The sequence below is a fragment of the Mobula birostris genome, chromosome 8 (genome assembly GCF_030028105.1).
Source record: "Mobula birostris isolate sMobBir1 chromosome 8, sMobBir1.hap1, whole genome shotgun sequence".
NCBI classification, from domain to species: Eukaryota; Metazoa; Chordata; class Chondrichthyes; order Myliobatiformes; family Myliobatidae; genus Mobula; species Mobula birostris.
The window spans coordinates 127,481,778-127,500,555 of NC_092377.1; the positions used below are offsets into that span (position 1 = coordinate 127,481,778).

Below are 18,778 nucleotides of genomic sequence, written 5' to 3' on the forward strand. Positions count from 1 at the left end.
ACATCGTGTGTTATCCCCTACACCTCTTCCTGACTCTATGACCCCACCCCCCCAGCCCCTACACCCCTCCCTGTCTCCATGACCACCTCTGGCCCCTACACCCCTCATCTCCTACACACTTCCCCCGTCTCTGTTACACCCTCCAGTCCCTACAACCCTCGCCATCTCTGTGATCCCCTCTGGACTCTGAAAACCTCCCTACCTCTGTAACCGCCTCCAGGCCCTACACACCCCTCCATCTCTGTTACACCCTCCAGTCTCTGTAGACACCTCCAGCCACTACACCCTTCCCTGTCTCTGTGATCCCCTCAGGCCCCTACACCTCTCTATAGCCCCTTCACCCCTCCCTGTCTCTGTGACCCCTCCATTCCTACAGCCTTCATCTCTGTGAACCACTCCAGCCCAAATTCCCCTACCCATTTCTGTGACCGTCTCTGACCTCACCCCATCTCAGGGTAAGTAATGTAGCAGGATCCTCTTTTGAGTCGATATGGGTGGAATTCAGGAACAGGAAGGGAGCAGTTGCTCTATTGGGGGTATTCTATAGGCCCCCTGGTAGCAGCAGAGATACAGAGAAGCAGATTGGGAGGCAGATTTTGGAAAGGTGCAAAAATAACAGGGTTGTTATCATGGGTGACTTTAATTTCCCTAATATTGATTGGCACCTGATTAGTTCCAAGGGTTTAGATGGAGCAGAGTTTGTTCAGTGTGTCCAGGACGGATTCCTGTCACAGTATGTGGACAGGCCGACCAGGGGGAATGCCATACTAGATCTAGTACTAGGTAATGAACAGGGTCAGGTCACAGATCTCTCAGTGGGTGAGCATCTGGGGGACAGTGACCACCGCTCCCTGGCCTTTAGCATTATCAAGGAAAAGGATAGAATCAGAGAGGACAGGAAAATTTTTAACTAGGTAAGGGCAAATTATGAGTCTATAAGGCTAGAACTTGTGGGTGTGAATTGAGATGTTGTTTTTGCAGGGAAATGTACTATGGACATGTGGTCGATGTTGAGAGATCTTTTGCGGGAAGTTAGGGATAAATTTGTCCCGGTGAGGAAGATAAAGAATGGTAGGGTGAAGGAACCATGGCTGACAAGTGAGGTGGAAAATCTAGTCAGGTGGAAGAAGGCAGCATACATGAGGTTTAGGAAGCAAGGATCAGATGGGTCTATTGAGGAATATAGGGAAGCAAGAAAGGAGCTTAAGAAGGGGCTGAGAAGAGCAAGAAGGGGGCATGAGAAGGCCTTGGTGAGTAGGGTAAAGGAAAACCCCAAGGCATTCTTCAATTATGTGAAGAAAAAAAGGATGACAGGAATGAAGGTAGGACCGATTAGAGATAAAGGTGGGAAGATGTGCCTGGAGGCTGTGGAAGTGAGCGAGGTCCTCAATGAATACTTCTCTTTGGTATTCACCAATGAGAAGGAACTTGATGATGGTGAGGACAATATGAGTGAGGCTGATGTTCTGGAGCATGTTGATATTAAGGGAGAGGAGGTGTTGGAGTTGTTAAAATACATTAGGACAAATAAGTCTCCGGGGCCTGACGGAATATTCCCCAGCCTGCTCCACGAGGCGAGAGAAGAGATTGCTGAGCCTCTGGCTAGGATCTTTATGTCCTTGTTGTCCACAGGAATGGTACCGGAAGATTGGAGGGAGGCGACTGTTGTCCCCTTGTTCAAAAAAGGTAGTAGGGATAGTCCGGGTAATTATAGACCAGTGAGCCTTACGTCTGTGGTGGCAAAACTGTTGGAAAAGATTCTTAGAGATAGGGTCTATGGGCATTTAGAGAATCATGGTCTGATCAGGGACAGTCAGCATGGCTTTGTGAAGGACAGATCGTGTCTAACAAGCCTGATAGAGTTCTTTGAGGAGGTGACCAGGCATATAGATGAGGGTAGTGCAGTGGATGTGATCTATATGGATTTTAGTAAGGCAGTTGACAAGATTCCACACGGTAGGCTTATTCAGAAAGTTAGAAGGCATGGGATCCAGGGAAGTTTGGCCAGGTGGATTCAGAATTGGCTTGCCTGCAGAAGGCAGAGGGTGGTGGTGGAGGAGGGAGTACATTCAGATTGGAGGATTGTGACTAGTGGTGTCCCACAAGGATCTGTTCTGGGACCTCTACTTTTCGTGATTTTTATTAACAACCTGGATGTGGGGGTAGAAGGGTGGGTTGGCAAGTTTGCAGACGACACAAAGGTTGGTGGTGTTGTAGATGGTGTAGAGGATTGTCGAAGATTGCAGAGAAACATTGATAGGATGCAGAAGTGGGCTGAGAAGTGGCAGATGGAGTTCAACCTGGAGAAGTGTGAGGTGGTACACTTTGGAAGGACAAACTCCAAGGCAGAGTACAAAGTAAATGGCAGGATACTTGGTAGTGTGGAGAAGCAGAGGGATCTCGGGGTACATGTCCACAGATCCCTGAAAGTTGCCTCACAGGTGGATAGGGTGGTTAAGAAAGCTTATGGGGTGTTAGCTTTCATAAGTCGAGGGATAGAGTTTAAGAGTCGCGATGTAATGATGCAGCTCCATAAAACTCTGGTTAGGCCACACTTGGAGTACTGTGTCCAGTTCTGGTCACCTCACTATAGGAAGGTTGTGGAAGTATTGGAAAGGGTACAGAGGAGATTTACCAGGATGCTGCCTGGTTTAGAGAGTATGCATTATGATCAGAGATTAAGGGAGCTAGGGCTTTACTCTTTGGAGACAAGGAGGATGAGAGGAGACATGATAGAGGTGTACAAGATAATAAGAGGGATAGATAGAGTGGACAGCCAGTGCCTCTGCCCCAGGGCACTACTGCTCAATACAAGAGGATATGGCTTTAAGGTAAGGGGTGGGAAGTTCAAGGGGGATATTAGGGGAAGGTTTTTTACTCAGAGAGTGGTTGGTGTGTGGAATGCACTGCCTGAGTCAGTGGTGGAGGCAGATACACTAGTGAAGTTTAAGAGACTACTAGACAGGAATATGGAGGAATTTAAGGTGGGGGCTTATATGGGAGGTAGGGTTTGAGGGTCGGCACAACATTGTGGGCCGAAGGGCCTGTACTGTACTGTACTATTCTATGTTCTATGTTCAGTAAACAGTCATTGTGAGGTGACGTCTCTCTGATGACTCTTAGATACCGTAAGACCATTAGACCATAAGACAAAGGAGCAGAATTAGGCCATTTGGCCCATCAAGTCTGCTCCGTCACTCAATCATGGCTTATCAATTTATTCTATCTCCTCCTCAACCCCAGTTCCTGGCCTTCTCCCCATAACCTTTGATGCCACATCCAATCAAGAACCTATCAAACTCTGCCTTAAATATACCCATTGACCTGGCCTCCACAGTTGCACGTGGCATCAAATTCTACAAATTCACCACCCTTTGGCTAAACAAATTTCTCCGCATCTCTGTTTTGAGAGGGCGCTCCTTTATCCTGAGCCCCCTTTGTCCTAGACTCTCCCACCATGGGAAACATCCTTTCCATATCTACTCTATCTAGGTCTTTCAACGTTCGAAAGGTTTCAATGAGGACCCTCTCATCCTTCTCAATTCCAGCGAGTACAGACCCAGAGCGATCAAACGTACGTCGTATGATCACATTTTCACACAGGAAAGGAAACTTACCTGTTAAAGGTTCAGTTCCACTGGTGAAGGTGACCGATGTCCCATTGTCTGGCCATCCTGTGTGTGGAAAGTTACAGGTGATGTCTTCAGTGCATCCATTCCCGACATCATCTGTTATCCCTGTAACCAAATCCCTGTCCCTTTAGCCCCCACATCCCCCCCATCTCCCTACACCCTTTCCAGTCTCTTTAATCCCTCCAGTCCCTACACCCCTCCTCATCTCTGACCTACATCCTTTCTCACCTCTGTGACCACCTCTGACCCCTACACACTTCCCATTTCTGTTTCATTCTCCAGTCCCTATGACCATCTACATCTCTGTGATCCCCTCTCGACCCTGAACACCTCCCTGTCTCTGTGACTACACTGGCCACTACACCCCCCCAGTCTCTGTAACCTCCTCCCACCTCTACACTCTCCCTGTCTCTGTGATCTCCTCTGGCCCCTCCACCCCTCTCCATCTCTGTGAGTCTCTCCATTCCTACACCTCTCATCTCTGTGGACCAATTCCCCTACCCATCTCTGTGATCCCCTCTGACCTGTACACCACCCCCTGTCTCAGTAACCCAGTCACTGTGAGGTGACATCTCTCTGATGACCCTGAGACACATTTTCACACAGGAAACGAACCTACAGGAAACGAAACGTACCTGTTGTAGGTTCAGTTCCAATGGTGGGTGTGACTGACGTCCCATTGTCTGGCCATCCTGTGTGTGTGGAAAGTTACAGGTGATGTCTTCAGTGCATCCATTCACGACATCGTGTGTTATCCCTGTGACCAAATCCCTGCCCCTTCAGTCTCCACATCCCCCTCTACATCCCGACACCCTTTCCAGTCTCTTTAACCCCTTCCCGCCTCTACACCTCTCCCCATCTCTGCGTCACCCTCTGGACTCCAGTGTAAATCTCTGTAATCTCATGAGGAAGCTGAAGATTCTGTATCTCATCGAGAGTTCCCATCACCGAGATCCCCTCCATCAACACCGTGATTCACTGTGTGGCAATCACAGACACAGACCCCGTCTCGTCACGGTGTGGGAGAATCACAGGCACGGACCCCATCTCTCACCGTGTGGGGTGAATCACAGATGCAGACCCCACTCTGTCACCATGTGGAGGATCACAGACACAGACCCCACCCCATCACCGTGTGCGAGGAATGACAGACACAGACCCTGTCCCATCACCATGTGGGGGAATCACAGACACAGACCCTGTCCTGTCACCGTGTGGGGAATCACAGACACAGACCCTGTCCTGTCACCTGTGGGGGATTACAGACACAGACCCCATCCCATCACCGTGTGGGGGAATCACAGACACAGACCCTGTCCCGTCCCGTCACCGTGTGGGGGGAATCACAGACACAGACCTCGTCCCGTCACCGTGTGGGGGAATCACAGACACAGACCCCGTCCTGACCCGTCACTGTGTGGGGGGAAATCACAGACACAGACCCCGTCCCGTCACTCTGTGGGGGAATCACAGACACAGACCCCGTCCTGTCACCATTTGGGGGAATCACAGACACAGATCCTGTCCCGTCCCATCACCATGTGGGGGAATCACTGACACAGACCCCGTCCCGTCACTCTGTGGGGGAATCACAGACACGGACACGGAGCTGAGATGGGCATCTGTGTGTTGTGATGAGTGGTGGGAAATGCGGACGTGGGCCTTACCATGTGAGTCTGCAGGGAAGAGGCAGACATTGAGAAGTAGGGCCAGCAACATCTGTCTGCCTCTGGCCAACACCTACAATACAGAGCAGGGTAACTCTCAGTAAATACAATCCAGAGTATAATCCGTATCAGCATCCACACACACACACACACACACACACACACACACACACACACACACACACAGAGACACACACACACACACACACACACACACACACAGACATACACACACACACACACACACACACACACACACACCGACATACACAGAGACACACACACACACACACACACACACACACACAGACCCACACACACACAGACCCACACACACAGAGACACACACACACACACACAGACATACACACAGACACACACACACACAGACCCACACACAGAGACACAGAGACACACACACACACACACAGACATACACAGACACACACACACACACACAGACACACACACACACAGACCCACACACACAGAGACACACAGACACACACAGAGACACACAGACACACACACACACAGACCCACACACAGAGACACAGAGCCACCACACACACACACACACATACACAGACACACACACACACACATACACAGACACAGACACACACACACACACACACACACACACACACACATACACAGAGACACACACACACACACATACACAGACACACACACACAGACAGATACACAGACACACACACACATACACACACACACACACACAGACACATACACAGAGACACAAACACACACACACACAGACACACACACACAGCGACACATACACAGACACACACACACACACACACACAGACGCACACACACACACACAGACACACATACACAGAGACACACACACACACACACACACACACACATAGACTCACACACACACATACGCAAACTCACACACACAGACAGACACAGACACACATACACAGAGACACACACAGACACAGACACACACAGACTCACACACACACATACACAGATAAACTCACACACACAGACACACACACAGACAGACACAGATGCACATACACAGACACACACATAGACACACACACACACAGACTCACACATACACACAGACACACATACACACAGACATACACACATACACAAACTCCCTCACTAGTGGTCAGGACCGTCACCCCCACCGACCCTCCCCCCAGAACATAGGTGAACTCTTGTAGGATGGAACCCATTTTTACCTTCATCCGTCCAGACATCTCTCCTTCTCCACGTAATCTTTGGCGTTAAACCTACAATCCCTGGCCCTGGGACATATTGCAGAATTTCGTAAGAAGTTAATGCTCGTCGATTCCCACAGCACACACCCTCCACACCTCCGATTCAGAAGTCCTCCAACATGGAAGCAATTCCCTCCTCCCCCTATCTCAATCCCCATCGCATTCCCGCTGCTCGAGACACTTTCCGCTCAGGGCTCAGGACACCCAAAGACGTCTTCTCTCTTCAACGAGTGTTCCCCAGTCCCCTCTCCTGAGGGGCAGAGTCCTCACTTCTGCCCATCCTATCGACCCCCCCCCGCCATCCACAATAAGAACCAAAGACAGAGGTGCAGAAATAGGCCATTCGGCCCATTATATCTGCTCTGTCATTCCATCATGGCTGATTTATTACCCGCTCAACCACAACCCCAAACTTTCTCTCCATAACGTTGACACCCTGAGTAATCAACCACCGCTTTAAATAATATTAATGACTCGGCTTCCCAGGCTGTCTGTGGCAATGAATTCCTCCTCATCTCTATTCTATTCAATTCCAAATGGACGTCCCTCCATTGTGAGGCTGTGCCCTCTGGTGCTAGACTCTCCCACTCTAGGATACATTGTCTCCACATCCACATGATCTCAGCCTTTCAGTATTCAGTTGCTTTCAATGAGATCCCCTCATTCTTCACAACTCCAGTGAGTACAAACCCAGAGCCATCAAATACTTCTCATGTGTTAAGTCTTTCGTTTCCAAGATAATGTCTGTGAAATTGCCTCCTTTTTCCTATCCTTCCTTTATCTCACTTCTCTTTTGCTACCCCTTCCTCTCTCTTTCCCACTTTCTACCGTCCTCCTCTTTATCCTCTCTCTCCCTCCCCTCTTTACCCTCCTTCTCACTCAACCTTTACCTTCTCTCCCCAACTCTTTACCATCTCCCTCCCTCCTCTTTTTCATCTCTCTCCATCCCCTTCTTTTTCCTTACACTCCCTCCCCCTCTTTACTCTCTCTCTCCCTTCCCTTCTTTCTCCCCTCTCCACCTCCTTTCATTACCCACTCTTCTTCCCCCTCCCTCTCCCTCTTTACTCATTCTCTCCCTCCCCTCTCATTCCCACCCATCTTTACCCCTCTCTTCCCTTCTTTACCCTCTCTCCCCTCCCCTTTTTACCCTCTCACGCTCCCCCTCTTTAGCCTCTCCCTTCCCCTCTTTAACCTATCCCTCCCCCTCTTTACCCTCTCTCTCTCCTTCCCCTTTCATTCCCTCCAGCTCTTTACACTCTTTACCAAACCTCTACCTTCTATCTCCTCTTCACACTCCCACTTCACCCTTTACCCTCTCCCTCCCTCCCCCTGTCTCCCATTGGCTCTTTACACTCTCTCCCTCCCCCCTTTACCATCCCTCCCAATCCTTCCCCTTTACCCTCTCTCCCCCTCCTTAATCTCCTTCTCTCTCCCTCCCCTCTTTATCTTCTCCCTCCAACCAGCTCTTTACCCTCCCTCTCCCTATCTTTACCTGCTCTTGCCCTTCTCTTTCTCACCTCTATCCTCTCACACACTCCCCTCTTTACCAAATCTCTACCTCCCCTCTTTACCTCTCTCTCCCCCTCTTTACCCACTCAATCCCTCCCTTCTTTCCCCTCTCTCACTTCCTCTTTTATCCTCTCACCCCTCTTTAATCTCTCTCTCTCCCTCTTTACCCTCTCTCTCCCTGTCTCTCCCCTCTCACTCCATCCCCTTCCTCTCCCCTCCCTCCCTCCCCCTCTTTACCCTCTCTCTGCTTCCCCTCTTTCACTCCCCACTATCTCTCTCTCACTCTTTACACACTTTCCCTCCCCTTTACCCTCTGTTTCCCCCTCTTTGCCCTCTCTCCCCCTCCCCTCTCCTTCATCTTTTTACCCTTATCATTCCCCTCTTTACCCTCTGTTTCTGCCTCCCTCTCCCTCTGTACACACTCTCTCCCTCCCCCTCTTTACTGTCTCTCTGCTTCCCACTTCCTCCCACTTCACCTTCTCTTTCATCTAACCTCCTTCTCTTCTCCTCTTTACCCTCTCCCTCCCTCACCACTTTACCATCTCTCTCCCACCCACTCTCTCTCCCTCCCCTCTGTCTTCCTCTCCCTCTTTACACTTCTCTCTCCCACTCTTTACCCTCACCCTTCCTCCTCTCATTACCCTCTCCCTCCCTACCCCTCTTTACCCCCTCTCTCTCCCTCTTCACCCTCTCGCTTCCTCCGCTCTTTGTCTTCTCTCCTTCCCATCTCCCTCTCACGCTTTACATACACTTTCCCTCCCCTTTACCCTCTCTTTCCTCCACATTAATCTCTCTTCTTCCCCATTTATTCTCTCCCTCTCCCCCTCTTTACCCTCACTCTCCCTCCTATCTTTACCTTCTCCTCTCTCTCCCTTCCCCTCTTTACCACCTCTCTCCTTCCCCTCTCCCTCTCTGCTCTCTCCCTCCCCCCTTTAACCTCTCTGTCTCCCCTTCTCTCCTTCCTCTATCGCCCTTTTACCCTCAGCCTCTCTCCCTCCTATCCCTCTCACCCTTCTGTCTCTCCCCTTATCTTCCTTTCTTTCTCTCTCCTTCTTTCTCTTTCTGCTTGAAACCCTGTTGCCTCTGCTTTACCTGTCTTCCTCCTGTCCTGCCACTTCTTCTCCCCCATCGCTGGCCCCCTTCTCCCCTCCTCCCCCTCTATCCGTCTCCACTTCTTTCCCCTCTATCCCTCTCTCTCTATCCCTCCATTCTATCAACACCCCCCGTCTTCTCTCTCCTCTCTATCCCCTCCTCTCTCCACCTTCCATCACTCACCCCTCCCTCTCTCTTATCATCTCCCATCCCCTCTCACCTTCTCAGCTCTGCACACTCTCTCACTCTCACTGAACCCTCTACCTTCTCTGCCCAACAGTCCACCCTCTCTTCTCTCCTGCCCTCCACCTCCTCATCTTCTCTTTCCCGTCGCTGCTCCCCACCCCCATCGTTCTCTCTCTTACCCTCTCTCCCTCTCCCCCCGGCCCATGTCTGTTGAGTCACAGACAAATAATGCTTCTGGAAACTTCCGGAGAGCACCACTTCCTGTAGAACACTGCCACAAACACACATGTGCACCTGCAAACTGAACTGTCTCCCCCTCCCTCCCTCCCCCCACCTCACAATGTGATGTATGGGCTGGAGAGGTTTTAACAGATCCGGCCACCAAGTTACCAGCATCGGGGAGACGTCTGGCTGTACCTGGGAGACTTCGGCACACCCTGAGGCTTGGTCGGGTTCGGGGAGGGAGACGGAAACTTGCCCAGTGCTGTTAGGAGTCAAGCAGTTTAAACCCCAGGCCATCCCACGCAGATCGAATAGCCGCGCGCGGTCTGACACACGGACCTTCCACGGAGGCACACTCACCGGCAGCCCCCCTCCCGAGTCCTGGACGCTCAGCCGCGGAGGAGACCTTCCCGGCTCTGATCGAGTTGCGGACAGACTTGCGAAAGAAAGGGTGAGGAGGAGGAAGAGGAAGTGGAAGAGATGGGAGGGTTAATGGCTTCAATCACACTCGCACACACTCAATCTCCTTCACACACTTGTTAACCCTCTCTTGCTCTCTCTGTCACACTTTTTTCTCTCATGCTCTCTCTCTCTTACTTTAACTCATTTTTCGCTCATTCTCACTTTGCTCGCTTGCAATGTCTCTGTCACTCTCCTCCCCTTTTCTCAGCTTCTGTTTGTCTCTCTTTTCCGCTCTCTTGCCTTCCTTCATCCCTCACTCTCTCTGTGTTTCTTCTCTTGCTCTCCTGCTCGTTCCTCTCTCACTCTCCCTCCCTCCTTCAATTTCCCCCTCACTCTCTCCCTTCTTTCTATCTCTCCCTTCCCTTCTGTGCTCTCTTTCCCTCCCTCCTCTATCTCTCCCTCACTCCCTTTCACTCCCTCCCACTCGCCCTCTTCTTCCTGAGACCGCAGCCCCCCCACCCCATGGAGTGAGTCATGCTCAAGGGGAAGTATTGAGCCACACACAAGGCAGGCACGTCCAGTAAGACGCTGGGGATCGCACCCTGACCCGAAACTTCACCAGCGTCTCCCTCTGCAGATGTCCCTCAAGCTGCAGAGTGTGCACTTTTCTTTGACTCTCTTTCTTCGTCCTGGCCGTTCGGATTCCAGGTTGGCTTTCAGGTTGAGCACAGAGTGCAGTGGTCAATGGGACCTGATCTGGCTGGAGGTCTGTGACCCGTTGAGCACAGAGCGCAGTGGTCAATGGGACCTGATCTGGCTGGAGGTCTGTGACCGGTGGAGCACAGAGCGCAGTGGTCAATGGGACCTGATCTGGCTGGAGGTCTGTGACCCGTTGAGCACAGAGCGCAGTGGTCAATGGGACCTGATCTGGCTGGGGGTCTGTGACCCGTTGAGCACAGAGCGCAGTGGTCAATGGGACCTGATCTGGCTGGAGGTCTGTGACCCGTTGAGCACAGAGCGCAGTGGTCAATGGGACCTGATCTGGCTGGAGGTCTGTGACCCGTTGAGCACAGAGCGCAGTGGTCAATGGGACCTGATCTGGCTGGAGGTCTGTGACCGGTGGAGCACAGAGCGCAGTGGTCAATGGGACCTGATCTGGCTGGAGGTCTGTGACCGGTGGAGCACAGAGCGCAGTGGTCAATGGGACCTGATCTGGCTGGAGGTCTGTGACCCGTTGAGCACAGAGCGCAGTGGTCAATGGGACCTGATCTGGCTGGAGGTCTGTGACCCGTTGAGCACAGAGCGCAGTGGTCAATGGGACCTGATCTGGCTGGAGGTCTGTGACCCGTTGAGCACAGAGCGCAGTGGTCAATGGGACCTGATCTGGCTGGAGGTCTGTGACCCGTTGAGCACAGAGCGCAGTGGTCAATGGGACCTGATCTGGCTGGAGGTCTGTGACCGGTGGAGCACAGAGTGCAGTGGTCAATGGGACTTGATCTGGCTGGAGGTCTGTGATTGGTGGTGTTTCATGGGGACGCTTACTGGGAGCACTGCTGTCTGCCATACATATGAGGGTGGGGTAGAATTTATTAAATGTATCCAGCAGGGTTTCTTAAATCAATATGTGTATGGTCCAACGAGAGAAGGGGCCGTACTGGACCTGGTGTTGAGTAATGAGCCTGGCCAGGTGACTGACTATACAGTGGGTGAACAGCGACCACAGCTCCTTCACTTAGCTATAGATAAGCACAAACACGAGAGGTTCTGCAGAGGCTGGAAATCCAGAGCAAAATGCTGGAGGAACTCAGCAGGCCAGGCGGCATCTATGGAAAAGTGTAAACAGTCAGCGTTTCCGGCCGAGACCCTCCAGCAAGACTCGTGAACGGTCTTGACCCAAAACGTCAATTCATTACTCTTTTTCAAAGATGCTGCCTGGCCTGCCGAGTTCCTCCAGCATTCTGCATGTGTGGCTACAGATAGGGGTAGGTATGATCCTTGCAGGAGGGTTTTAAATTGGATTAGGACAAACTACAAGGGCATTAGGCAGGAACAAAGAAGAGTTAATAGGGAACCCTCTTGTTTCGGGCAAGTCCACAACAGACACGTGGAGTGTGTTTAAAGATCAATTGCACAGAGAACAAGAAAGGTATATTCCTGTTAGAAGGAAGGACGGGGAAGGGAAGATAAGAGAACCTTGGACGTCCAGAGAGGTGATGAATTTATTCAAGAAGGAGAATAAAATGTATGTAAAGCTTTGGAAGTCAGGATCAAACGAAGCACATGAGGAAGATAAAGAAGCCAGAAAAGAACTAAAGGGAATTAGGAAAGCAGAAGGTACCGTGAAAAGTCCTTGGCAAGTAGGACCAAGGTGACTTCCAAGGCCATCCTATTCTTATTGAGTATTTTGTCTCAGTGTTTACCAAGGAAAAGGGTATGGAGGACCTGGAGATCAGTGCTGAGTGTATAAATACCTTAGGGCATTTAGAGGTCAGAGAGGAGGAAATGTTGGGCCTCCTAATGAGTATTAAGGTGGTTAAGATCCCTGGGCCTGATGGAATTTACTACCAGTTATTGAAGGAGGTAAAAGACAAGATTGCTGGATCTTTGACCAGTATCTTCATGTCCTCTCTAGCCACAGGCGAGGTCCCAGGGAACTGGCGAGTAGCTAATGTTTTACTTCTGTTTAAGAAGGGAACAAGTGAAAATCCTGGGAACTATAGACCGGTGAGTCTCACGTCAGTTGTAGGGAAATTGCTGGAGAAAGTTCTTAGGGATGGGATAGATGAGCATTTGGAAAGCCATGTCCTGATTAGGGAAGGCCAGCATGGTTCTGCTGTTTGTGATGTACGGTATCTAAGTGACCTGAACAAAAATATAGATGCAAACAACAGGAATTCTGCAGATGCTGGAAATTCAAGCAACACACATCAAAGTTGCTGGTGAACGCAGCAGGCCAGGCAGCATCTCTAGGAAGAAGTACAGTCGACGTTTCAGGCCGAGACCCTTCGTCAGAAAATGTAGATGGGTAGGTTAGTAAGTCTGCGATGATCGTGGGGTTGTGGATAGTGTAGAAGGCTAGCAAAGATACAGTGCAATATAGATCAGTTGCATATATGGGCAGAAAAGTGGCAGATGGAGTTTAACCCAGATAAATGTGAGGTGTTGTACCTTGGTAGGGCAAATGCAAGGAGACAGAACACTGTTAAGGGCAAAGCCCTAAACAGAGTTGCCGAGCAGAGAGATCTCCTTGAAAGTGGCCATGTACAGGTCGACAAGAAGGCTAAGAGAGTTGTAAAAGAGCGCCTGAAGGCTTTGTGTGTCAATGCAAGGAGCATTCGTAATAAGGTGGATGAATTGAAAGTGTAGATTGTTATTAATGATTATGATATAGTTGGGATCACAGAGACATGGCTCCAGGGTGACCAGGGATGGGAGCTCAACGTTCAGGGATATTCAATATTCAGGAGGGATAGACATGAAGGAACGGGAGGTGGGGTGGCGTTGCTGGTTAAAGAAGATATTAACGCAATAGAAAGGAAGGACATAAGCCGGGAAGATGTGGAATCGATATGGGTAGAGCTCCGTAACACTAAGGGGCAGAAGATGCTGGTGGGAGTTGTGTACAGGCCACCTAACAGTAGTAGTGAGGTCGGAGATGGTATTAAACAGGAAATTAGAAATGTGTGCAATAAAGGAACAGCAGTTATAATGGGTGACTTCAATCTACATGTAGATTGGGTGAACCAAATTGGTAAAGGTGCTGAGGAAGAGGATTTCTTGGAATGTATGCGGGATGGTTTTTTGAACCAACATATCGAGGAACCAACTAGAGAGCAGGCTATTCTGGACTGGGTTTTGAGCAATGAGGAAGGGTTAATTAGCAATCTTGTCGTGAGAGGCCCCTTGGGTAAGAGTGACCATAATATGGTGGAATTCTTCATTAAGATGGAGAGTGACATAGTTAATTCAGAAACAAAGGTTCTGAACTTAAAGAGGGGTAACTTTGAAGGTATGAGACGTGAATTAGCTAAGATAGACTGGCAAATGACACTTAAAGGATTGACGGTGGATATGCAATGGCAAGCGTTTAAAGGTTGCATGGATGAACTACAACAATTGTTCATCCCAGTTTGGCAAAAGAATAAATCAAGGAAGGTAGTGCACCCGTGGCTGACAAGAGAAATTAGGGATAGTATCAATTCCAAGGAAGAAGCATACAAATTAGCCAGAGAAAGTGGCTCACCTGAGGACTGGGAGAAATTCAGAGTTCAGCAGAGGAGGACAAAGGGCTTAATTAGGAAGGGGAAAAAAGATTATGAGAGAAAACTGGCAGGGAACATAAAAACGGACTGTAAAAGTTTTTATAGATATGTAAAAAGGAAAAGACTGGTAAAGACAAATGTAGGTCCCCTGCAGGCAGAAACGGGTGAATTGATTATGGGGAGCAAGGACATGGCATACCAATTGAATAATTACTTTGGTTCTGTCTTCACTAAGGAGGACATAAATAATCTTCCAGAAATAGTAGGGGACAGAGGGTCCAGTGAGATGGAGGAACTGAGCGAAATACATGTTAGTAGGGAAGTGGTGTTAGGTAAATTGAAGGGATTGAAGGCAGATAAATCCCCAGGGCCAGATGGTCTGCATCCTAGAGTGCTTAAGGAAGTAGCCCAAGAAATAGTGGATGCATTAGTGATAATTTTTCAAAAATCGTTAGATTCTGGACTAGTTCCTGAGGATTGGAGGGTGACTAATGTAACTCCACTTTTTAAAAAAGGAGGGAGAGAGAAACCGGGGAATTATAGACCGGTTAGCCTAACGTCGGTGGTGGGGAAACTGCTGGAGTCAGTTATCAAGGATGTGATAACAGCACATTTGGAAAGCGGTGAAATGATCGGACAAAGTCAGCATGGATTTGTGAAAGGAAAATCATGTCTGACGAATCTCATAGAATTTTTTGAGGGTGTAACTAGTAGAGTATATAGGGGAGAACCAGTGGATGTGGTATATTTGGATTTTCAAAAGGCTTTTGACAAGGTCCCACATAGGAGATTAGTGTGCAAACTTAAAGCACACGGTATTGGGGGTAAGTTATTGGTGTGGGTGGAGAATTGGTTAGCAGACAGGAAGCAAAGAGTGGGAATAAACGGGACCTTTTCAGAATGGCAGGCGGTGACTAGTGGGGTACCGCAAGGCTCAGTGCTGGGACCTCAGTTGTTTACAATATATATTAATGACTTGGATGAGGGAATTAAATGCAGCATCTCCAAGTTTGGGGATGACACGAAGCTGGGTGGCAGTGTTAGCTGTGAGGAGGATGCTAAGAGGATGCAGGGTGACTTGGATAGGTTGGGTGAGTGGGCAAGTTCATGGCAGATGCAATTTAATGTGGATAAATGTGAAGTTATCCACTTTGGTGGCAAAAATAGGAAAACAGATTATTATCTGAATGGTGGCCGATTAGGAAAAGGGGAGGTGCAACGAGGCCTGGGTGTCATTATACACCAGTCATTGAAAGTGGGCATGCAGGTACAGCAGGCGGTGAAAAAGGCGAATGGTATACTGGCATTTATAGCGAGAGGATTCGAGTACAGGAGCAGAGAGGTACTACTGCAGTTGTACAAGGCCTTGGTGAGACCACACCTGGAGTATTGTGTGCAGTTTTGGTCCCCTAATCTGAGGAAAGACATTCTTACATTAGAGGGAGTACAAAGAAGGTTCACCAGATTGATTCCTGGGATGGCAGGACTTTCATATGAAGAGAGACTGGATGAACTGGGCTTGTACTCGTTGGAATTTAGAAGATTGAGGGGGGATCTGATTGAAACGTATAAGATCCTAAAGGGATTGGACAGGCTAGATGCAGGAAGATTATTCCCGATGTTGAGTAAGTCCAGAACGAGGGGCCACAGTTTGAGGATAGAGGGGAAGCCTTTTAGGACCGAGATTAGGAAAAACTTCTTCACACAGAGAGTGGTGAATCTGTGGAATTCTCTGCCACAGGAAACAGTTGAGGCCAGTTCATTGGCTATATTTAAGAGGGAGTTAGATATGGCCCTTGTGGCTAAAGGGATCAGGGGGTATGGAGGGAAGGCTGGGGCGGGGTTCTGAGTTGGATGATCAGCCATGATCATAATGAATGGCGGTGCAGGCTCGAAGGGCCGAATGGCCTACTCTTGCACCTATTTTCTATGTTTCTATGTTTCTATGTTTCTTATGGAATGTTTGCTTTTATTAGTCGAGACACTGAGTTCAAAAGTGAGGAGGTTATGTGGCAACTTTACAAACTTCTGGAAAAGAGCAGTCAACGTTTTGGGCTGAGATCCTTCACCAGGTCTCAAAGCGACAGGGTTGAGTGATACTGAATCTCCAGTAAAGCCTGTCAGTTAAATCCTGGGGATCCCCACACACCAGATACAAAATAAAGATCAGCGTATATTTAAAATAGGGAACTTACAGCGTATATTTAAAATAGGGAACTTACAGCGTATATTTAAAATAGGGAACTTACAGCGTATATTTAAAATAGGGAACTTACAGATGAAACCTAATAACTAGGCCTCAAAGCATCCTACTTCCCAACTGGTCAAAATAAAACCAAATCACCCTCAAAGTGACATGCCTTTCATTATCTTAGTCCCATGGGAAAAACACAGGCTAGACCTGATCAGCCCTGGCGGGGTCGCCTGGGTGAGGGTGTCCATTGTTTAAAGACCCAAAGCACTTGAGGACCCCAGGTAATGTTGCTGATGATGTGTTCTGAGTCCTGATGAAGGGTCTCGGCCTGAAACAATGACTGTTTCCTCTTTTCTACAGCTGCTTCCTGGTTTTATAAAACTCTGGTTAGACCTCATCTGGAGTATTGCATGCAGTTCTGACTGTCCCACTCTGAGAAGTATGTGAGGCTTTGGAGAGGGAGCAGAGGAGGTTTACCAGGATGCTGCCTGGTTTAGAGGATATGTGCTACCGTGAGAGGCTGGATAAACTTGGGTTGTTTGGGTCAAAGGCTGAGGGGAGATCAGATAGAGGTTTACAAGTTTATAAGAGGCATAGATTGAATAAACAGGAGCATCTGTTTCCCATGTTTGAAATGCCTAATACCAGAGGGAATGTATTGAAGGTGAGGGGAGGGTGAGGGATGTAAGGGGTAAGTTTTTTTTACTCGGAGAGTAGTAGATGCTTGGTATGGTGGTAGAGGCAAATACATTTACAGCTGTCAAGAGACAGTTGGATAGGCACACGGATGTAAAGAAGATGGAGAGATATGGACATTGTGCAGGTAGGAGGGATTAGTGGTTGGGTGTTTTTTGCTATACTTTATAGGTGGTTCAGTGCAACATTGTGGGCCAAATGGCCTTTTCCTATGCTATACTGTTCTAAGTGACCAGGATGAAAACATGGATGAGTAAGTTAGCAAGTTCACAGATGGGACGAAATAACTGGTGATGTGGGACGTGTATCCACCAAAGGATACAAGACACAGATCAGTTGCAAATCTGGGCAGGGAGATGGCAGATGGAGTTTAATCCGGGTAAATGTGAGGTGTGACACTTCGTAAAAGGAAAGTACAAAGCTAATGGCAGGACCCCTAACGGTGTTCATGTACAGAGAGATCTCTGGTTCAAATCCACGGATTCCTAAAAATTGCCGCGCAAGATGATAGGTCGACAAAGAAGGTGGAATGAGTGCTTGAATTAGTCAAAGCAATGAGGTCAAGTGTCAGGAAGTTACGTTGCAGCTTTATAAGACTCAGCTTAGAATACACCAGGACCAAAGCCCTCCACACCCCTGCCATCCATGTACCTATCCAAATTTCTCAAAAATGTTGAGATCAAAATTGCATCCACCACTTAGACTGGCAGCTCCTTCCACAGTCTCACCACCCTCTCACGTTCGTCTTAAACATTTCACATTTCACCCTTAACCCATGATCCAGGCTCAGTGGAAAAACCCTATCTATACTCCTCATAATTGTGTGTACCTTTACCAAATCTCCCCTCAGTCTTCTGTGTCCGAGGGAATAAAGTTATAACCTATTGAATCCTTCCTTATAACTCAGGTTCTCTAATCCCTGTAACATCTTTGTAAGTTTTCTCTGTACTCTTTCAATCTTACTTACACCTTTCTTGTAAGTAGCTGACCAAAACTGCACACAATACCCCAAATTAGGCCTCACCGACGTCTTATACAACTTCAACATCCCTCCTGTACTCAGTACTTTACCAAGGCCAATGTGCAAAAAGTTTTCTTTCCGACCCTATCTACCTGTGACAACACTTTGAATGAATTATGAATGTGTATTCCCAGGTCCCTTTGTCCTTCTGCACTCCTCAGTGTCCTACCAGTCACTGTGTAACACCTACCTTGGTTGGTCCTATCAAAGTGCAAAGCCTTGCACATGTCTGCGTTAAAGTCCATCTGCAACTTTTCAGCCCATTTTCCAGCTGGTCCAGATCCCGCTGCGAGACATGGTAGCTTTCCCTTGCCATCCACTACACCCCCAATCTTGCTGTCATCTGCAGATTTGTAGATTCAGTTAACCACATTATCATCCAAATCGTTGATGTAGATGGCAGACAATAGAGGACCGCCATCAACCCCACAGCACTTTAGAGGTTGGACAAACTTCAGCTATTTTCTCTGGAGCAACGGAGGCTGAGGGAAGACCCAACAGAGGTTTTAAAAAGTATGAAAGACAGAAATAGAGCAGTGGCTGGTGTCTTTTCCCCAGGGCCAAAATACCCAATATCAGAAGTATTGGTTTAATTTGAGAGGAGGAAAGTTTAAGGAGATG

At 48.7% G+C, this 18,778-nt stretch overlaps 2 protein-coding genes across 7 annotated transcripts in view; one reads left to right on the forward strand and one right to left on the reverse strand.

The window, feature by feature from the left end:
* The window catches only part of LOC140201677 (uncharacterized), a 314,354-nt gene that overhangs the window by 242,555 nt on the left and 53,021 nt on the right, over window positions 1-18,778 (forward strand). The window lies entirely within an intron of this gene.
* Window positions 1-18,778, reverse strand: part of LOC140201676 (uncharacterized) — a 101,982-nt gene that overhangs the window by 6,761 nt on the left and 76,443 nt on the right. For all 5 annotated transcript variants that reach the window (XM_072266171.1, XM_072266169.1, XM_072266170.1 and 2 more), the window contains 2 exons: window positions 4,268-4,324; window positions 3,618-3,674 (listed from right to left, as the gene is read on the reverse strand). In XM_072266171.1, coding sequence (XP_072122272.1) covers window positions 3,618-3,674; window positions 4,268-4,324 — 114 coding nt within the window. The remainder of the gene's footprint in view (window positions 1-3,617; window positions 3,675-4,267; window positions 4,325-18,778) is intronic.